Source organism: Simochromis diagramma, unplaced genomic scaffold (assembly GCF_900408965.1).
Source record: "Simochromis diagramma unplaced genomic scaffold, fSimDia1.1 OVJJ01000123.1, whole genome shotgun sequence".
Classification (NCBI taxonomy): Eukaryota; Metazoa; Chordata; class Actinopteri; order Cichliformes; family Cichlidae; genus Simochromis; species Simochromis diagramma.
The window spans coordinates 1,633,818-1,654,140 of record NW_024386778.1 but is presented as its reverse complement, the minus strand read 5'-3'; the positions used below and the strand labels follow the sequence as shown (position 1 = coordinate 1,654,140).

Genomic DNA, 20,323 nt, shown 5'->3' with positions numbered 1-20,323 from the left:
TCAGCAACACCAAAAGGCCAGGAAGACTACTGAAGGGGTGATCACAGAGGTTTTGTTTTTCTCACTTTGGAAAAACTTCTTCACATCTAACCAAGTCTGGAAAACTCTTGAGAAGGTGTGCGTATCTTTGTCAAAGTACACTCAAGACCAGGAAGGCCGGATTAACTTTGTCAGAAAACATGCAAAAGTTCTTGCAGACTTCTAAAAAAAACAAACCAAAATTTAAAAAAATTCTTTGGACTCATGAGATTATCGTGTAGCAAAATGATGGGAATAGAAATGGATTGGAAAGATGAGAAACAGCTCTTGATCTGAAACATACCACATAACCTGTCAAACATATATTGTGGCAGGGGTATATATGGCTGCCAGTAGAACCACATCACTAGTGTTTATTGTGACTGCTGACAGACGTGTAGAGGGCTATATTCTCTGCTCAGATTCAGTCAAATGCTACAAAACTAGAGCACAGGTCGTTGTTTGGCCATTTGACAAGCCAGGAGTGGAAATGTTTGAGAAAACTCATAGGTATTGCAAATTACTTGTCTGCCAACTGGCTGACTGATTGATCCGCTCATCACTGCAGTACTTTCAGCATTACAAACACAATGAAGTTGGGAATTCTGATATTTATTTACTGAACAAAACCTCAACTTAAAAGCAAGTAGGTGGCCCTTTCCTGATTTTAGTTTCTAACATATGTCGCATTTACAAGATTTTGAGATCATCAAACAATTTTGAATATTAGACAAAGACAGTCTGAGTAAATACAAAAATGTATTTAAGTGATATTTGTAATGCTTAAAAAAAAAAAAAAGCTATCCAAACCTACCTGTCACTGTGTAAAAAAAATAATTGCTTCCTAAACTAGTAACTGGTTGTGCCACCCTTGGCGGCAGGAACTGCAACCAAATGTTTGCCGTGACTTTTGATGAGTTTTTCACATCACTATGGAGGAATTTTTGACACTTCTTTGCAGAATTGTTTTGTTTCAGCCACACTGGATTGGTTATGAGCATGAACAGCAAGATTTTTTATTTTTTTCAGACTTGTTGACGTTTTTTGGATCTTTTTCCAGCTTGATAACCCACTTGTGCTTAAGCTTGCAGAACACAAATTCATGGCAAGGTATCCAAGTCCTGAAGCACTAATGCAACCTCAGACCATCACACTACCACCATGTTTGACTGTTGGTGTGATGTTCTTTTTATGAAATACTGTGTTTGTTTTATGGAAGACGTAACGGATGCAAATCTTCCAGTGATTTCTAGATTGAACAGACCCGGGTGTGGATACTGAAGTTGAACTTTTCCCAAAAATGTGGCTAATTACAGTTAATTGATTCAATATGAGGCAAGAAGGAGCAATTACTCTTTCACATGGGACCAGGTATATTGATTTTTTTTCCCTTAATAAATGAAATCATCATTTAAAAACTGAGGCCAAATACTTTCACAGTACTGTACAGGGATTCAGTGATTAATGCTTTTGAATATGTTCTACACCTTGTCCCCTCAAACTAGAGAGCAGATAATTATACCCAATGTACATGTTGACCTAATGTATTCACACACATGTTGTTTTCCTCTTGGCAAGCAGACTATCCTGAAAACAGAGGGATGTTTTTCAAAGTGCAGGCCGTGGTGGCAGTTTCTGGCTGGAAACAAGGGAGTGAACTTAGGAAGTGTTTGCTTTAATTTGGAAAAGTGGCAAACTGGAAATCCTGTCCTTCCCCATGTGGAAGGTCATACTCTCCATGAAACTGTGCAGAGAGGAAGTTTTCACACAGATGAGGAAATCTGTTCCCAAACTCTGCCAGATCTTTTGCATAAAACGTTTTACACTGATCCAGTGTGATAATATGGAAGCAATGTTTTGCGTCAAGAGCTGTGGCTGTAATTAAAGTAAACATTTATTGTTATTCAAAATTTACAGTAATGCACTGATGACATTATCAAGAAGAGAACATTTTAAGGAACCAAACTGATAAACACGGTTATTTGCTAGTGTGTATGAGAGAAAAGGGAAAGCTTGCACAAGCAAGAGATTGTTAAAATGAAGATTACATAATTCAGTCTCTTAAGGTATAAATGATACCAGAAGCACAACAAAGACATTAGAACACCATTATACTGACACTGCCTCGTTGTTCCGCTGTATAGCTGACAAAACATAGAAAAGAAATGACAGCAGGACCATAAACATATGAAAGATCCACACCATAAATATTTTCTCTCACAATGCTAGTGTATCCTTAATCAGCCTTCTCATAGTGGTGCTAACAGAAGTTCCCAGCGAGTCAGTGATCTGGTATGTGATTTTGTAAAGGTATGGCTGAACATCTTTAAGAGTGGTGTCAAACACATTGTCCACTTCTGACTGGGTGGGCATCTTTGGCAGGTATTCGTGGCGATTTATGACCTCAACGACGTTGATCACCTTCTCACCCAGCTTCTCACCCACTTTCTCCCTGCAGATCTGTCTCTCCTGCTCATTGGCCAGGTTGACCACATTCACCTTGATGCTCCACACTTCCCAAGGAATGCACTCGTCAGAAAAAGGCCAGCGAGACTTCTTTTTCTGGTAGAACTCCAGGGAGATCTGTCCCATGCCGTCGCTGCCCGAGTTGCTCAAAGCATCCTGCAACAAAAGCACAGCTGAAAGTACAGGCCTCACAACACGAGAGTCAGAAATCACGCGTTAAAACAGACAATCACCTTGAATTCAGACACCGCTTTCCTGATCATCCTGTCCAGCTCCTCTGAGGACACCCTGACAAAGGTGAAATCTATGAAGTCACAGTCGATGTCCTGTGTGCCCACAGTGCCGATGGAGTAGGTGCCTTCCTTTTTGTAGTGAAATTTCCCGGTGCTCCGGTGCAGCAAAATTGTGTGCAGCAAAGCTAACATAGCTTCTTCAACCTGTCTCGCCTCCACAGTTACTTCAAGAACTTCCGAGCGACAATTCATCGCGAATGTCTAGTTACGTCTGTTAACGAAGAGCAGGAGTCGAGTTCAGCGACGATAGCTACTGTATAGCAGCTAGACCACGGTAGATGACGAAGGTATACTGTTTACATTCACAAATCGGCGTGAAATATCTAATCCAGTGTGTTATTGTATATTGAAATACAAAACAGGGTTTTAATCGATAATACGCAACCTCCACATAACAGTCGTGCTCACTGAGCGTTGATACATTGTAGCAAACGCAAGCTAGCTAATTGTTTACTACTACAAACAGATTAAGAACAAGACAGGAAGTGGTGGACAACAGGACGAGCTACGGGAAGTCGTGTAGTTCAAAATACCAGCTCGGATTTGTTTTCCGTTTATTTCGACTTAAACATGGACTAAACTAATCGTGTACTAGCTTAATGCTAATAAAAACAATATCGTAAAAGCCCAATTGCATCTTCAGCATGGAAAAAAGCTTTAGTTCCCTCGAGGTCTCGACAACAACAAACGTCTCACAAATGTCGCTGTGCATTCTGGGAGTTACAGTTTGTGCCACATATCCGTCTGGAAGCGATAACTTTGTACAGTCACACTGAAAGTAGTCCACCGGGTCAGGCTGCACTCTTCTCCTGCAGGATGTTTTCCCGGGAATGTTACTCTTTATCTGGATATCGTCTGTTGGAGTATGAGCACGAAGCTCGGGCATAAGTCCGTTTTGGGAAACTTTTACGGCTTAGTAGCTAACGAAGAATAGCTAGTTAACGAGCCGTAGCGAAAATTAGCTTACTAAGCTAACAATCGTATTCAATGAGAGGAGGAGTGGGCTATTCTGCAGGTTTATTTGTACGCAGGCTACCTTTAGTTTTTTGACAATGGTTTAGCTTTCCACAACCAGCTTGCGTAGTTTGGAAGCCCTGTATGGCAGCACTGAAGCATGGATAACGATAAGCAGAATTTGTATTGGAGGTGGATATTTGTCTTCTTATCATTTTTGGGCGATTGAATTTATTGATTCCACCGTTCCTTAATTAAATACATAACATGAGGTTGGCAGGAAAATTCCCAGAGGAACCGGTGTGTTAAACTCAGATTATCGATCATTTTCCCGAAGAATGTCCGACCCAGAAAGTTCCAGTTCATATTTTGGGTTGGAGGATCCGCAGTGGCTATGTATGGTCACGTTGTTTATCGCCTCCCTGGTTACTCTTATACTGTATTTCGTACAGTATTTCCAACATAGACTTATAGGAAATAAGCAGGGAGCAGCAGAAGGGGACAATGCTGCGACAGAGGAGGAGGAAGCCGCCGCTCTGCTGGGATGGGCGCTGTCACTGAAAAGCTGGAAGAGTCAGTGGAGAAGAGCTTGGTGCATAGCTTTGAATGACGAAGCAAGGAAGCGAAAGGTGAGTCTCATGACCACCAAGCCAATGCTGTACTGTGGGGCAGGTGACTTCAATAAAAGTGTAGCATATAATGCGACAAGGTTATAAAATCTCCTCATGTGTGCTGTAAAGAAATCCCCCCCCCCCCTTTTTTTTTAAAATCATAACCCTCAGTTTGATATTAGAGACACTGTAGTGTAAACTCTCCCCCTTCCTGCTTATGGATTGACGCTGCCAATGTCGTGCAAGCCCACATAATTTTGATTCCTTGGCAACATTTCGCCGAGTCTACAAGACTTTGAGTAGGTGTTTGTTGTTTTAAAGTTTCTGCCCTGTCTCGTGTCAGGGTGCTGTTCTGCTGGCATTTGAAGAGGATGGTCTCGAGGCTTCAGATCTCACGCTTAGCAGGGTCTCCAGCTTTCAGAAGTCTGCCGGCAACAAGGTACTCACTCCATATTCTCACATTGGAAAACACCTTTGCACTGTTTTTGGCAGACAAGCACTGACTTGTCGACTTTCCAACGTTACTACAGGCTTTTCTCAGTAAATTTAAATGTTGACAAACTAATCTACTTAATATTTTATCAGCAGCAAATATGGTTGTTAATTACCGTAAACTATACTTGAATAAACCATGATGCACTTATTAGTCATACAGAGTGTTTGCCCATTTTTGCCAACCTGTGTTAGAAAGTATAACTCGAAACTGTAACTTGGGAGGTCAGACAGGGACACACTGCTCACTACTTTTGTGGCTTTGCAGAGATTAAATGCAAACTCACTCCTTTCTTTGTGATCGTTGAGATATAGACCAAAATACAAGGTACTCTATGGAGTCTAGGGAGTTTAATGAGCAGAGGTTTATTTTTACCACACACTGTGTGTGTGTGTGTTGTGTGTGTGTGTAAGAAGCTTATAAAGCTGTCACGCTCAGCACTAAGGAGGAGCAGGCAGCCAGAAATACACCAGCACCTATGGTTATGTTTAGCTTTCCTCTAATACTGTACTTATGTCAAAGACATGCAGTCTTTGCTGAAATCAGAGTTAATTTGCTGAGTAAATATGTTTCTAAAGCTTAAACTACCTCTGATACTCAGTTTAGGTTGCATGTCATTCATTCGACTAGAGATCACAGATAATTATACTGCTTGATGCCTTTGGGATCTATCAGAGTTGTTCTTCTTTCCCTTCCTTTCAGAGTTCAAAGTGAAGTTGTCCTGAAGCAAATGCCAGTTTTGGGTCAGTTTTATGCAAAGTCAGTATGTTAGCACATTGCTCTGGTTTAACTGGGACTTCTGCCCATCACTGGCAACTGCTGCTGAGATTATACTTTTGGTTAGTCTCGTCTTACCTTTATCCTCTAACGTCGACTTAACAATTGACTAATTTGATTTTGATAGTTAAAGGTCATGTCACAAAGCACACAGAAGCTTTTCTGTGTAGCATTTGCATGTATTTGATCGGATTGGATATGCTGACGTGTCCAGGGTGTACCCTGCTTGTCACCCAAAGTCAGATGGAATATGCTATGGCCAAATCTCAAACATGGATTGAATGAGCTCTTAGGAAGATGGATGGATGTAAAAAGATATTTTATGATGTTTTGCAGAAGCACTTTGGGGTCCTATTTGAACCTCATAGCTCAGGAGCAGAAGGCGAGGTCATATTTGGTGAAATATTGATGTGGAGAATTACACAGATTTGGACAGATATGTAAACTTCAGCTTGGTTGATGCAAACTGCAAGGCAATAATTCTGGTTTAAAGTAAACCACATGAATGCATTATCAATGAAGCATCACACATGCATTCACATACAGCACCTTTTAGTTCAGTGAAAATTCTGGGCTTACTTTCTATTTGAATTGCATTCAAATGGTATAACCACATGAGTAGCATGCAAATGCTGTCACTGCCTTAACTCCAGGATTCTCTGGAGTTTTACATTAAACTAATGCCTCACCTTGTCCTCCCAACAGGCTGCTTCCTGCTGTGTGGTTGGGGAGAAGCTTCAGTTCTCTCTGAGCACTGCATCGACAGCCATGGCTACAGCAGATCCTTGTAAATATACTGTGTGTATAGCTCCATTGGAGCTGCAGGTAAATACTCTAAATTTGTGAAGTCTTAGACTGCAAGGAAAATAACACTGTTGATTTCCTTTTGTAAAATATGTCTGTAACAGTTAGACTGTAGAGTTAAATCCGTTGGAAGTCGTAGTGATTTAGTTTAATGGGAGCTTTTACTGAACATGATGTGCTGCCCAGCATTGGCTCACTGCAGGCAGCAGTATTAGATTAAATGGTTGGGGTATCTTTCCTTCCTTGGCAGATGTCCCAAACAGCTCATTAACATCCCTTTGAGGCCTGTTTCCATATAGAACTGATGAAGTTATGATCCAAATAAGACTCCCTTGTTTGTACCTGGAAATTGCAGTGATTTGCTTGATTTGTCATTATCAAAACTGTCTGCGTTGATCTCTTAAATGGAGTCCTGCAGCTCACCTTCAGCCTTTCCTAACGCTCCTCTAGCATTTTGAAATAAATTGGAGCCAAAGTTGATATGTTGGCATGTGTAATGGGTCGTGTCCGGAGGCTTTCTCCTGCTTTTAGGTTCATATTTACATGTTCAGAAATGCAAAAACTGCTTGTGTCTATGTAAGCTAATGCAACTGTATTAAGGCTATTTCTAAACTAATTAACGTGCTTTTCCATTGAGGTAATTGTGCTATAAATACAACCTGAGTGTGAGAGGTTTGGAAGCTAAAGTCAGGTGTTGAGGAGGTTTTGTTTTGGTCGTGGGTTAGTCGTTGTTTCAGGGACATAAAGGAAGCCTTTTGTCTGTCTTTTTCACTCCCACTGTTTCAGCTTAGTCTGGAAAAATCAGAGAGCTTATTCAAATGTTCCCATCCATCCACTGGAGCGTTTTTTAGCTTTTGACTCAGATCCAAGCTAGAATACTCGTGGCTCATGATAGGAGTGCATGGGCATGTGGGACAGAGGCATTTAATGGACATAATAACACGGTCACTACATTAAGGTGTGCTGCTGAGTGTACTTTGTCTTTAAATGCACTACTGTATCACGTGACCTGATGAGGGACACGGCAGTATGACACGCCTCATAATGAAAAACTCACCAGTGATGATCTGTAGTAGATGGAGTGTGATGTCACACCTTTGTACCTTTGCCTATATGGAGCTGCCATGGCTTCATTTCAAAAGCAGAGATTATTCCTTCACTTCAGATTTGCATTTGTGTAGTTAGTGTTATACAACCAGCAAAAAGCATCACATTCTAATTACAGCGTGCTCTGGGAAATCATTCCTTACTCCTGATTTCACATCACACTGGCCATATGAATCCCATTAGAAATGTAATCGCATCCAAAGACTTCAGTTTGGAAAAGGTTAACAGAATGATGTATTCAAGATGTGGAAAAGAGTCCCTAGTTTTCTTAAGCAAGTAGCATTTCTCTTTTGTTAGTCAATAAATGAACAAAAACTTGGTCTAATGTTGTCATTAGTTGTGTCAGCGTAACACACTGATTGTATGTTATTTACGTTCAGGTAAGGGACTAAAATCCTACAAGCAGTGTTTCCCATTATCATCTCTGCCTGCTACAGTTTCATAATAAACCAAAAATATTTTTATGCTTTTCATGGTAATCTCACCCTGTAAAGTCTGCCGGTCATAAGAAAGCCAGCTGCAGACTGCAGTGAGACAGAAGAGGCAGCTAAATATGTGTTTCAGTTATTCATTTGTCACAATGCACTTAACAATTGAACTGTTCTGTACTTTGTACTTTGTGCCACTGGTATAAGGTAGCAGGTTGTTTATATTCAAGAGTACTGCTGCAGGCCACACCCCTTTCCAGAAGAGGTCTGATGAGTGATGGAGCCAGTAAGAACAGCGCATTCAGTTGATCACCCAGCAGATAAAACACGTCTTCCTTAAAAAGCTTTTCTTGGAACATGTTTTGAAGTAAAACGTATAAAGGAGAATTCACAAAGAGTTATGCATTTATAACAGGCTGCTTAACTTTGTTATGCAGGCTGTATGAACAAGGACAAATAGGTGAAAAGCACCACTTTGATCTGAGGCTGAAATTGAAATAAAGAAATATAGATTAGCAGACTGGCGAGTGGTGATTAGTGTTTAACGCATCAATAACATTTCAAGAGATAAAAGGTACGAGATGTGTTCCTTGTCAGTCGTGTTGTTTGTTTTTGTGAATCGAATGATGGCGCTTTGGGAACAGCATTTTCTCCTTCCCTTTTTTCCACTAACAGATAAGAAAGGAAGCACTGAGGGACTTTTTCTTTTTCTCAGAATTGTGAACATTTGACTGTCTCTTATTATGTACGTAGTTCATGTCATTTCACCGTGTTAGGAACAGGAAAGACTATTTGATCACATGCTGTGGCTTTTTTTCCTGTGAGCACCTGTTTTGCACATTAAAAATCCCAGAACAGCTGTTCTTTTTAACTTCCGAGTATGGTCATGCAGTTGCATGGCATCGTGGAACATAAGTATGTACAGACCGCTTTGAAATGGCTTAAAAGTGATACTTTCGTCCTAATAGGGCAAGTTTGTCTCACAGCTTCATTGTTGTTCGAGTTGTACTATTTGTGATAAGACAAACAGAAAAATATAAGCTTTATTGGGGACTTGGTTGCATTCAGATATATTTGAATTATTACCGAGGGTTGGAGAGGAGCATTGAGGTTGCTTATCATAACCCGCTGCAAATCTGATGGGCTCATTGAGGGAGACGCTGCGATCCAAGGAGAAAGGGAAAACTGCAAACGGAGCATCCTTGATGCCTCTTTAGTCTGGAGAACTGCAAATTATGTTTAAAAAATGCAAAAGTGGATTTTGCATAATATGACCCCTTTCACAAAGCGTAGGTATGCACACCACCCACTCACCACCGGCTGCAACACAAATAGAATTGTGCGGGAAACACTGCGCTGATTTCGTTCCTCCACGCCCACCTCACATACTGAGCTGCTCCTTGTTTGGTGTATCGCTTCATCTCCAGAGAATCAGTTTTAGTTCATCTTTCTGTGAATTTGATGAGTACTGGATGAGTCATAGGGCAGCTCTTTATTTTCTCTTCCCCAGCTTCATCTACACATGCAGGAATCTGAAGATAAGGTCAAGGTAAGCTGGGAAGTGTCTCATCTAGAGGTGGAGGAGCTTCAGGTGATGCCCGCTTTCACTCAGGTAATCTTAAAGCAGCAGAATCGCAGATGTATAAATCTAACCAAAGGATGCGCCACACACTAACATGGGAAGAAATGTTTCGCTGTACCAAAATATAAAGAAATTGTGTGACAGACAGCCTTGATAGAAATCACTTTGTTTATTTCTTCATGTTCTTTTGTTACATCAACGTGTTTAGTCACGCAAACGAGGACGTGGAGAGGAAGATTCATTAGTTTCATTATCAAACAGTAGTCGAACCATTTAGAAACCAATAAAAATGGAATTAAAACAATTGACATTTGTTTTATCACCAAATAGAACTTTACATTTCTAGTTTTACTCGATTAATATGAGGTATAATCTCTTTCTGTCAGGACAATGCAGCCATAAAGGAGCAGCTGAAGCAGCTCTTGTGTGTGTCGCATCCCTCTGTGCTGCTGAGCTGCAGGCCTGCTCAGGCCTCAGAGGTCAAGGTGAGCGAACGAGTCACGTCTGATGTAAGGCTGCCAGACTCATAATTACTTCCACCAGAGAGGGGTGTTTGTGTCATTTTGTCTGTAAACGTGACAGCCGGGGTGTAGAGCGGGTTGTGCGAACGCTCCAGACTCACACAAAACAATTTTATGATTTATTAGTGGAGAATTCATCTTAGAAACTACGATTCCTACAAGTGTGGTGTTTGAACTCTGACCTCTCCTTTAGGGTCAAAGTGACAATTATGCTACGTAAAACTATGTTTCTTAAAGCAGTTGTTATATTCAGAACATATAGGCATGTATGAGCTTTCTAAATATGACCTGTGACCTTTTCAAACTGTCGTAAAATGTCTTTTATCTTTAGAAACTACTGCTTGTGTTTGTATCGGTAAGTTTAGAAAATGATACCAGTATATGGAGATTTGAAATGTCACATTATAGTTTGCATCTCAGTGTCACGTTTCACCTCTGATCTCATGTTTACATTCCACACCTGCCTTTCTTTCAAGCTGAACCAAGGTGTGTTAAAGACAGAAGTGTCAAGAGAACGAGCTGCCTGGTTAGGTTGAAATATGCTGTAGTATAATGTTTTATATTTATGTCCAGTTATTTGCAAATCAGTAGTTATTATTCATAACCTACTCATACATAATGTTTGTATGATCAATAAACGTCATGCATGTTGCCATTATCTGACTTTTACTGCACTAAAAGCTCTATAAAAGTTTAAAAAATAAATAAAAAAGAAGTATGAAGATATACAAAATACATTATGATTCCTTTAAAAGTAATGCTGCCCAGAGGGCCAGTTCCTTGGCTGTGGTTTGCGCTCTTACTGCTTCTTGTTGCAACCTTAAATAATGCTCATCTAAAGCAGCATTGATTCACTGAAGGTTATTATTCACAACCCACCATCACATGATGCTGTTTCACGTGTTTCTGATTAGATCTTACTTGATACAGGATGACAAGTTTTCTTTTTTGGTCCAAATATAGTTGTGAGTTACATGAGAGGCAGTGGGATTAACTCTTATTTTGATCAGAGGAATTTCCTTTCCTCTGATCAAAAAAGTCGATATTATTGACATTTATATATCTGGTCATCGGACCCCAAAGTTTCCAGATGATTTGAATTTTGTGGTTTACGAAATTAAATAGTCGCTCTGTGGCGTAACATTTAAAATGTTCAAGATCAATTAGCCGGCAGTTTTAGCCGTAATATAAAACAACCATATAGATTTGCATGCTGGTTAAAATAAGTCTAGTGCTTTGAAGCTATTTAAGCATTAAGCTCATCAGATACGCTGCTATTATACAAATCACTTTTGTCTGTAGATGATGCCTGTTTGTAATGCAAATTCATCAGCGGTGCTTCTGATGCAAATTCTCCCTGATCATAGAAAGGCCAATGCAAATGATCAACATGTGAAAGTGGAAACGGGGTCGTGTTGCAGAGAGTCCTTGTTCAAACATGAAGACGCTTCTCGTTTAAAGACACGAGCATACTTAGGCCTCTGCTCATTTACGTGCTTCCAGTACTGCTCGTAATGCTGCGCTCACTAAATCTGTGCTGTAGGTTTATGTATGTACTCACTGCATGCTCTCTCCAATAGGAAAGCCAGAATAAAGTGGTATCGCCCCCAAAGCCCCCACGCGCCCATGAGTGGAAGCTGCTTGTGAAAAACATCCGAGTCACACTCAACCAGGAGGAAGATGCTGCAGGTCGGTCGTGCGTCTGCTGATAAATTAATGTTAATTCTGAATTTTTCAAGCTGATGATGTTTCCTATGCTAACGGCTACATTTAGGTCCAAGTACAGCGTCTCTAAAACAAGAGGTTCTGTTATGTTAAAAGCATTAGCGTCATCAGCAGGAGTGTCAGTATAGTAATAAGAAAAATAATAACTGCGCTGGTTATCTGTGCACCAGCTATGTAAACTCATTCAGAAGCGCTCTATTAACAGATAATATTTACCTTGGGTCCTGCACACTAAGCTGCGGAGAAACATGAGCTTCAATATATGTCACAAACAAAGAATCCTACACCCGCCGTGTTGACTTTGTATTTTTACCAAAAGGACTTTTTTTAAAGACATCTATTGTAAAGTTGAATTAGCTCCTTTCATCAGACTGCACGCACTGTTTGCAGTGTTTAACTGCCCGCTCTTTATTTGCATTACCACGACGATGTAATGAGAAGGTTGTTTAGAGGGTAGCTGACTTTGGTAATGAATCAGCAGCAGTGGGACTGTGCTTCCAGCATGGCTGATATTTACTTTGCCAACGCTGCATGACAAGCCCCCCCCCCCCACTCCCACCCCTCCATTTTAGGTAATCCACTGGTCAAAGCTAAACAATGATGGCAGTATATTAATAATACACCCACAACAGTAAGACAACGCCCAGCGTGGTGGTACAGACCTGCACATAAACAAAGTGCCAGGGTGTGGTCATGTATGAGGCCAGAGAGCATTTGATAGATTGTGCTGATGATAGGCTGTTAACACGATTGTCCAGTAATGAAGTCTTTAGACCACCCACAACAACTTTGTTTGGGTAGTTCCTGTGATGAGTCATTCTCTGAGTGTGAGTCAGCAGTTGTCGGGGCTGCAGACGTCCCCTAAAGCGTTCGGTCTGACTCCATATTGCACAGCAGAGACATGACACAGCACTTGACACTTCACTATATACATCTTCCTTCCTTTTATTGAAAATCAGTCACTGTCTGCTGGGTGTTTACGGTCGTGCAGGCTTTTATGTCATTTTATTCATTTGTATTGTTTTAAGTGTTGTTTAATAATTTGTATTGTAAAGCACTGAATCTTATCTGTGAGGCTTCTGATTCACAGCTTGTGGCCACTAAAATTCATATAAGTGCTTAAGAAAATGTATGCTCATTTAGCCTCCTCTAATCTCTGCATAATTCATCATATATATACTCTGTAAAGTGATCCCGTGTTTATCCATTAGAGTGAGGGAGTGGAAGTGGCTGACCACAAAAAAGAAAGAAGGAAAGCTTTAAAGTCAGCTCTTGGATGACACTTTGTGTTCGCAGGCAGCATGAATCCTCTGTGTGTGCTGCAGTTAGATGATCCTCCTCAGAGGTTCAACACTTCTGTTTCGAAGAACACGACGAGTCCTGCCTGGGACCAGCCGTTTATTTTGTAAGTGTGAACGCTGACTCCACCGCAGGTGGTTCTGATGAACAACACCGTTCACATACATGTAAAATATTCTTCTCTCACCAGTGAACTGAATGGACGATCGAAGGAGCTCAATATTCAGTTGATGAACGATGGACATCCTCCAGAGAGTAAGAAAAACTCTGCCATGGCCACTTACCTGTCGATGCTTGTGTTGCATTTACTGTAATGAAGAGTCATGTAGTTTAGTGATCCAAGTATCGACTGTATCGATACCAAGTCGGCATCAGTATCGGATCGATACCAGCCTGGTGAGATCGATTCTTTACTTTAAGTTCCGCTCTTGTTTGCGATGCTGTGGTTTCGACAAAGAGGAAACAGCCAGGTCGCCGCACTCGCCGCTCCCGTGTCAGCACAGAGCAGGCCCGCTTTGCTTGCCCTCCCCCCTCTTGTGTTTCGATGTTGCGCTGTCACGTGACGGGGTTGTTAAGTTGTTTACAAATATGTATGTTTTTACCGGTTGTTGAGGATTTTAATTGTAATTTTTGTATTATAGTTTCTCAACAGTACTTGTTTGTTTTACTTTGTTTACTGGTTTGCGAGCACTTTTTATTTCAGATTTTTCTTTTAAAAAATCAATAATAAAGCATTTTCTATTTAATTATAAACTTTGTCGTAATTATGTCCTGAGTTTTAACTGTTTAATAATAAAAAAGGAAACGTCACAAAAAACACTGAAGGTCATGAGAATGAATTGAGATGCATCAGCGATACTGGCCCGTATTGACTTGGTATCGGATCGATACCAGCATATGCAGTATCGCACACCACTAACGTAGTTCACACGTTGTGCCTCTCGTAGCGCGTGTTTCTGTGTAGCAGGCTAAATCAGCTGTTTTCTGTCTCAGATTCCTTACTTGGTCAGGTGTTGGTGCCTTTTGATCTTGTGAAGAAGCACCCCAAAGGACAGCGTACATTTGAACTCGTGACCAAAGATGTAGTGACCGGATCACTGACTACTGACGTAAGACCTAAAAAGCTAATTTTCTATCGCATGTTTTCCTTTAATATCACCAGATTTCGATGAATTCCTTCCACGTGTCTCTTGTTTTCATTTACACGTAGTTTGGGTAGTAACTTGAATCGTGTGTTTCAGTTTACCTACCTGGAGCCGAGTGAGGTGAGGTCTTGGCAACCTCCTACCCCAGCCTCTAATAAGAGGGTGGAGATGGACCGCACGGTCATGCCCTGTGGCACAGTGGTTACCACGATCACAGCGGTGAAGAGCAAGCCGGGTCGACCACTCCCACTCAATATAGGTAAAGCCCTGGAAACTGTGAGGCCGCTGCACACTCCTTACACAGCTGTATTGTATAATAAATGATCCTGTTAGAGTTGCTTCAGGAGTTTTTGTTTGTTTTTTTTAATAGAGGGAAGTTAGAGTAGCACAGTTCCCCAGTCAGCTTTTTAGATGCTGGTTAGTTGGCAACTCAACTCGGTCATTTTCATAATTTGACAAAAACGAATGTTCTGAAAGTCCTTTACATGAATGAAACTACAGTGAGACGTTCTTGCTTCCTCAGATCCTGCCCAGAAGGCCGTGGTCAACAAGCCCAAGCTGGGGGAGCGTCGCGTCTCCGAGCAGGTGTCTATGTTAGGGGGCACTGTGAGTAAGGCCCTGTCCTCCTCCGACACGGAGCTGTTGATGCTCAATGGGACAGACCCTGTGGCCGAAGCCGCCATAAGACAACTCCACCAGTCTGCTAAACAGAAGCTCAAGTCCCCGGTGAAGAAGAGTACCATCATCATCTCGGGCATCGCCAAAGTAATTATGAGCTCCTTTTTCTTTTTTTAACTTGTACTTTTCCACTTAATGTAATTCAGCTTAAATAGCACAAAAGCACAGCTGGAGCCAATCTTGCATGTTTGATACTCTGGAACTCAGATTCCTTGAGTGCTTTTTAAGCTAATCTGTTCCATAACCTGTGGTTCATAACGTCAGAGGAGAGAAGTGGATTTTAAATGGAAGCCCGTGCCTTGTCTGCAGCAGCGAGGGCCTTCTCATGTTGTTAGCACCCTTCATTGTGCCTGGGCTTTCCACACTAGCTCCACAACAAATATGGCTTTAATGGGAATGTGATTTATTTCCCAGACGCCTCTGTCTCAGGATGATGAGATGGCTATGATGGCAGGTTACGCTGCAGCAATGGACGCATCAATGTCAGAGAGCAGCTCTACTCAGGATGTGACCACAGCGATCGCATCGGGGACTAGTACCCCTCCGGAGATGTCGGAGCCCACGGAAGGTCCCAGAGTTGAAGGGCGGCCTCCGGAGGACTGGGAGAGCCAAACTGGCGAGGAACAAGACAATGCTTCACTGTCCATGTGTGTGTCTGAGGCGAGCTGCAAGAAGAGCAGAGGTGAGAAACCTCTCGATGCATTTTTAATCTTTACAGGAGTATTATTAAACCTTACAATCCTGAAAAGGAAAATAATGCCTTTACAAGCAGAACTTGATCTGTTTTGGCTGTTTGGGGTTTGTTAGCCACTCCTTCGTTATGCACTCTCTCTTTGTGTTCTCCTTTCTGCTTCCCCTCTACTCTTTGAACCTTTCCTTTTCGAACTGTCGTCACTGCCACCTTAGAGGAAAGCAGTGCTAAGCACACATTGTATGAGTAAGTTACTTCATGAGTTACTTGTAGTATTCTTGGTATTCTAATCACTGTAGTTTCTGTTAGCAGTAGAATAGATAACAGTGTTTTTCTACAAGGTGAGATTCACTTTTGTAGTTCCTCTAAAATCAGTTTGCAAAAAAAAAAGCTCACAAAATTAAAGGAATACTTTGAAAAAACATCAGCTCTGATTGGAGAAAAAATCATGCTGATATCTTTAGTGACACTGGGTAATGTGTTAGGGATGAAAGGGTGCCGCATCGTTTGATGAAACTCAAAATGATCAACCAATTCAAAGACGGGCCAAAAATCGAAGACTGGAACAACTCAAAATGGTCCTCAGTCATTTGTATGGCGCCCCCTTGTGTTTGTAGGCATGACTGACAACTTCAGGGCTCCTAATGAGGTGATGGATGGTGTCCCGGGGAGGACGATCTGATATCCTCGTGTTGGTGTTGTTCCCTCGCCATCATAAATAATGTTGTTCCAGGTTCAACATTGCAAGTGACCACTCACCTTCTCCTGACATCATCCGCGACCTCGAAAAAAAACAAAAACAAATCTACTTCACTTGCGAGAAGAGAAACCGCCTCTGTAAGGACAATATGTATAATGCATACTGTTTATTAAAGGAAAGTATCCTGAAATGCAAAGAATTCAAGTTCCTGGATCGGCAGACCGAAGCGGTTTCTCTTCTTGCAAGTGAAGTAGATTTTTTTTTTTAAGGCGGTATTTTTCAAAGGCACAAAAGGGGGACATCACAACAATGTGACTGGTCACTTGCAATGTTGAACCTGGAACAACATTATTTATGATGGCGAGGGAACAACACCGACATGAGGATATCAGATCATCCGTCCCGGGGATCTCCTCCCAGATCTGGACCCATCACTGGTAGAAATGGGGGCTGTCTCATTGTTACCCGTCTTGTGCTCTGTTAATTTCATTTCCTGACCAGATCAATATCCCAGAAGTTAAACTGACTTATTTAACTTATTCTGGTTAAAAAGTGTTCCTTTAATTTTTTCTGAGCAGCGACTGTCTTTTATTTGTGGCTGTACAACACAGATGAAGTGCCGTGAATGTTTCGGTATATTCACTTGCAATATGAAATATTAGTCACTTGGCAGGTGCTTTCGGACCACAGGAACTTGATCATAACTCTTTAAGCCATGTAGGAGTTCTCCAGTATTTCGTGTCTTTAAACCATAAAAGCTCTTAGAAACCTTTTTGTATCGCCTTCACTTCACTCTCTGTCACAAGAGGAAACTTTGAGTAAAAAACGTCAGCTGTATAAGCAACACATAGCTATAACATGCTAACTGTTGCTTCAGTAAAAAAAAAAAAATGGACAAACTGAAGTTTAGAGGAAACGCAAGAAGATGTTTACTCGCTGAAGAGCAAGTTTGTCCGCATTTCCTCTGAAACTGCTGCCTGAGGCATCCACACGATGGAGCAATGTGGAGCGGAAATGTAGAAGCTGACAAGAAAATACAACACCTGACAGACTGTGTCAGAGCAGCACACACACAGCTCCACCGTTTGGCTGTGACGCTGCAGAATCATAGCAGGTGAAGAGCGCCACTGCGAGCCCCTCCTCCTCCTCAGGCTGGTTGTAACCGTTGAGCTTATCAGTTTTAGCGCCTGACACGCTACCACTGAAACCCGGCAAACACACATCTCTGATTACAACGCCCTCAGTCATTTGTAGCTTTTGTTGTGCGACGTGTCACACATTTTTAGAGGTCCTATTGCACACAGAACGAAGGCTCTGAGGGTCGCTCCCTCCAGTGGGCGGTTCCCCTCGTGTTTGGTCCAAAAGCATCTAGAGAAGATCTGATATTGTTCTGCGTTCTTCTTTAGGAGTGTGCTACAAATTGAGGACACGAATGCCTCCTTTTTTCTTTGTCATTTATTTGTTTTGATACTATTTAGAGTTTCTATTGTTTTGTACTGACTAAACTAATCCACTGATACTGAGGATAACATGGGGGAGCTCCTTAAGTGTGGAAGCAGAGGAATGGTGCTTGTAGCCAGGCTGGACTATGAGGCTGCTCTCTGTTGGTACAGATTAGTATGTGTTAGCTGGTGATTAAACACAATATTACAGCTCTGCTGCTATTTAAGCCACATTTTTCATCCAATCCACAGCAAGTGTTTCACAGTAACAGTTTCCAACTAACACCGATTCTGTACCACTGCTGCTTTCGCTTTTGATTTGTTTATTTTAAATGAGTTTTTCCATTACTGCTTAAGCCAATACTACTCGTGCCTGTTTTTTATCTGTAGTAATGACGTCTCCTTGAGTGGTGTCACTTTGACACTATCCACGTCTCAGGCTGCTTCCTTTCCTCTTCTTTGCCACAGGCAGCTTCCTGCAGAAGAGCGCCAAGCTCTTCTTCCGACGTCGTCACCAGCGCAAAGACCCGGGGATGAGCCAGTCACACAATGACCTGGTTTACCTGGAGTCTCCGGCCGCAGTGGAGCGAGCGAGCCGAACAGCCACGCTCAGCCGCATGCTCAACCGCAAGAGTAAGAGTAAGAGTAAAGCCAACGGCTCTACCTCTGTGGGGGAGCCACATGCGTGACCCCCCCCACTGTCCCTCGCTCACCTTGACCTCAGTCCCTACCACTTCAACTACCATCATCAACTCCACCTCAAATTGCACTGGCAAACATCTTGGCTAACCTACTCCCCTCTAATGGCTGACCTGCATACTGGGGCTGCTGCATTGTGGATGGGCAACAAAAAAAAGTGATATTTTAAGGCTTCAAATAAGAAGCCACCAACAGCAAGCGTGTGCATGTGTGGATGATCCTGCCCTGGATTGATTTCAGAGATTAGTCCTTTTTATTTGATTTTATGCAACATTTCAAAATCTTTAAGTGCTTTTACGGCTGTGTTATGAACAGAAGGGACCGCCGCGCGCCATCACTCTTTACCTCACTGAAAGCTGAGGGCGGATTCAAAACTCTCCCTGCTGTAAACCGTAAGTTGCCTACGGTGACTCAACAGGACCAAAGACGAAGAGCCGAGTGGTGTTTGTATGATTTGCACAGTTTTTAGTACCTTTTAAATTAAAGTGCAATGACAGGAGCAACTCTTGTGCAAGAGACTGTAGTTCATTCACAAAGGGAGACGATCGTTTCACTGCAAGACTGCTGTACGTGGGAGCAGCATGACTACTTGTTGACACTAATATGAAATCATTTGTTTATTACTCGATGATATTCCCAAATAAAGCTAGATCCAGTGTGTTCATGACATGTGTAAGACTAAAAATTTCTGCCTTGGTTGTCAATTTCAAAAAAAGAAGCAGGGTGTTTTCGAATCATATGCAACTGTCTCCTGTTGTACACTACTGTTCTCAGCAGAGTTGTTGTTGTGTCGAAAGGGAACTGAAGCTTTATCCAGGGACCGCAGCGAGACACGCGGCCATACTTGTGCTAATAAAACGGATCCTTCCTTACATTTCAATAGCATGAACTGCTGTGTCATTTTACGTGTTTCTAAAAGATGTGCACATGAACAAAAGAAAAGTGTGAACACCTATGACAGCAACCAGGTCTTGTGGCTGCTGCTTTTTTTTTTTTTTTTTAATCCAGCTAATGATTGTATTTTTTGTCCTCCTGTGAGCAGCTTGTTTCTGTACATCACGTTAACTACTGTTTGTTATTCTGCTCAGAGAGCTGAATGGTTGCCTTACAGTTATTCTGTGAATGATGTCCCAGCTGCTCGAGTCTTGTTCCTCAGCTTGACATGACTTTGGCTGCAGCCGCTATCAGACAAGTGGGCCTGAGTGTCTGTGGTGACCTGTTGGATTGGCTCTGATCAGGCAAGCATACCACTGTGTTTCTGCATCATCAGCAGTTTCTATAATCAATAAGCCTATGCACTTAACATATCTGTTGACTGGGTTGTTTACAATATTCGACTACCTGAGATATTAAAACACTCTTGCTCTTCACAATAATTCTCTTCTGCGGATCCTGCGTGGGTGTCTTTGTATTCATAATTACATGATCTGCTTTAATCCACCGTCACTGACTGTTGTCTGTTTAAAAACAAATAAAAGAGAAAATCATAGAAAGAAAAGGCCGAGAAAATAATCATTCAGACAGAAGCACCTTCCAACTCTGAGGAGAGGAATAGAGGGAAACGGATTGTTTTAAATCGAGCTCAGCTTCTTACAGCCTGCAAGCGTTAACTGCTGTCGTGCAGTAAGCAGTGGGGCTGTAGGAGATTAATGAATTGCTTCCTGATGTTTTTTGTCTTTCTGCTCTGTGTGCGCAGAAAGTGGCTGATTAACTGTTGCTGCAAAGCGTCAGTCACTTCCTTGCAGGGACTGTAACTACTATACATACTGAGTTAAGCAATAAATATTGATTGAATAACTAAGACTGTGGTGATGTCGATGTTCTGGCTTCACGTGACCCGTTCATCTGATTTGCTGTTTAACTTCCTTTTAGTGAAATTAGTATCACAGG

At 41.8% G+C, this 20,323-nt stretch overlaps 2 protein-coding genes across 3 annotated transcripts; one reads left to right on the top strand and one right to left on the bottom strand.

The window, feature by feature from the left end:
- Positions 1-55: 55 nt before the first annotated feature.
- On the bottom strand, positions 56-3,403 carry atg101 (autophagy related 101). The gene is made up of 2 exons (XM_040013375.1): positions 2,718-3,403; positions 56-2,640 (listed from the first exon to the last, which is right to left on the bottom strand). Exons 1-2 carry the CDS (start codon positions 2,967-2,969, stop codon positions 2,236-2,238), a joined length of 657 nt encoding a protein of 218 aa, XP_039869309.1. The 5' UTR covers positions 2,970-3,403; the 3' UTR covers positions 56-2,235.
- A 96-nt stretch (positions 3,404-3,499) lies between these two features.
- On the top strand, positions 3,500-20,234 carry LOC120722263 (C2 domain-containing protein 2). 2 transcript variants are annotated; one of them, XM_040013193.1, is made up of 13 exons: positions 3,500-4,360; positions 4,686-4,781; positions 6,318-6,437; positions 9,462-9,563; positions 9,920-10,018; positions 11,635-11,743; positions 13,076-13,184; positions 13,269-13,333; positions 14,072-14,187; positions 14,320-14,482; positions 14,747-14,988; positions 15,316-15,583; positions 15,808-17,169. In XM_040013193.1, the coding sequence occupies exons 1-13, from the start codon at positions 4,070-4,072 to the stop codon at positions 15,840-15,842; spliced, it is 1,815 nt and encodes a 604-aa protein (XP_039869127.1). In that variant the 5' UTR covers positions 3,500-4,069; the 3' UTR covers positions 15,843-17,169. The 2 variants fall into 2 exon arrangements, with proteins under 2 accessions (XP_039869127.1, XP_039869121.1); XM_040013187.1 differs by lacking the exon at positions 15,808-17,169 and adding an exon at positions 18,203-20,234 and having other exon boundaries at positions 3,503-4,360.
- The last annotated feature ends 89 nt before the right edge of the window (positions 20,235-20,323 follow it).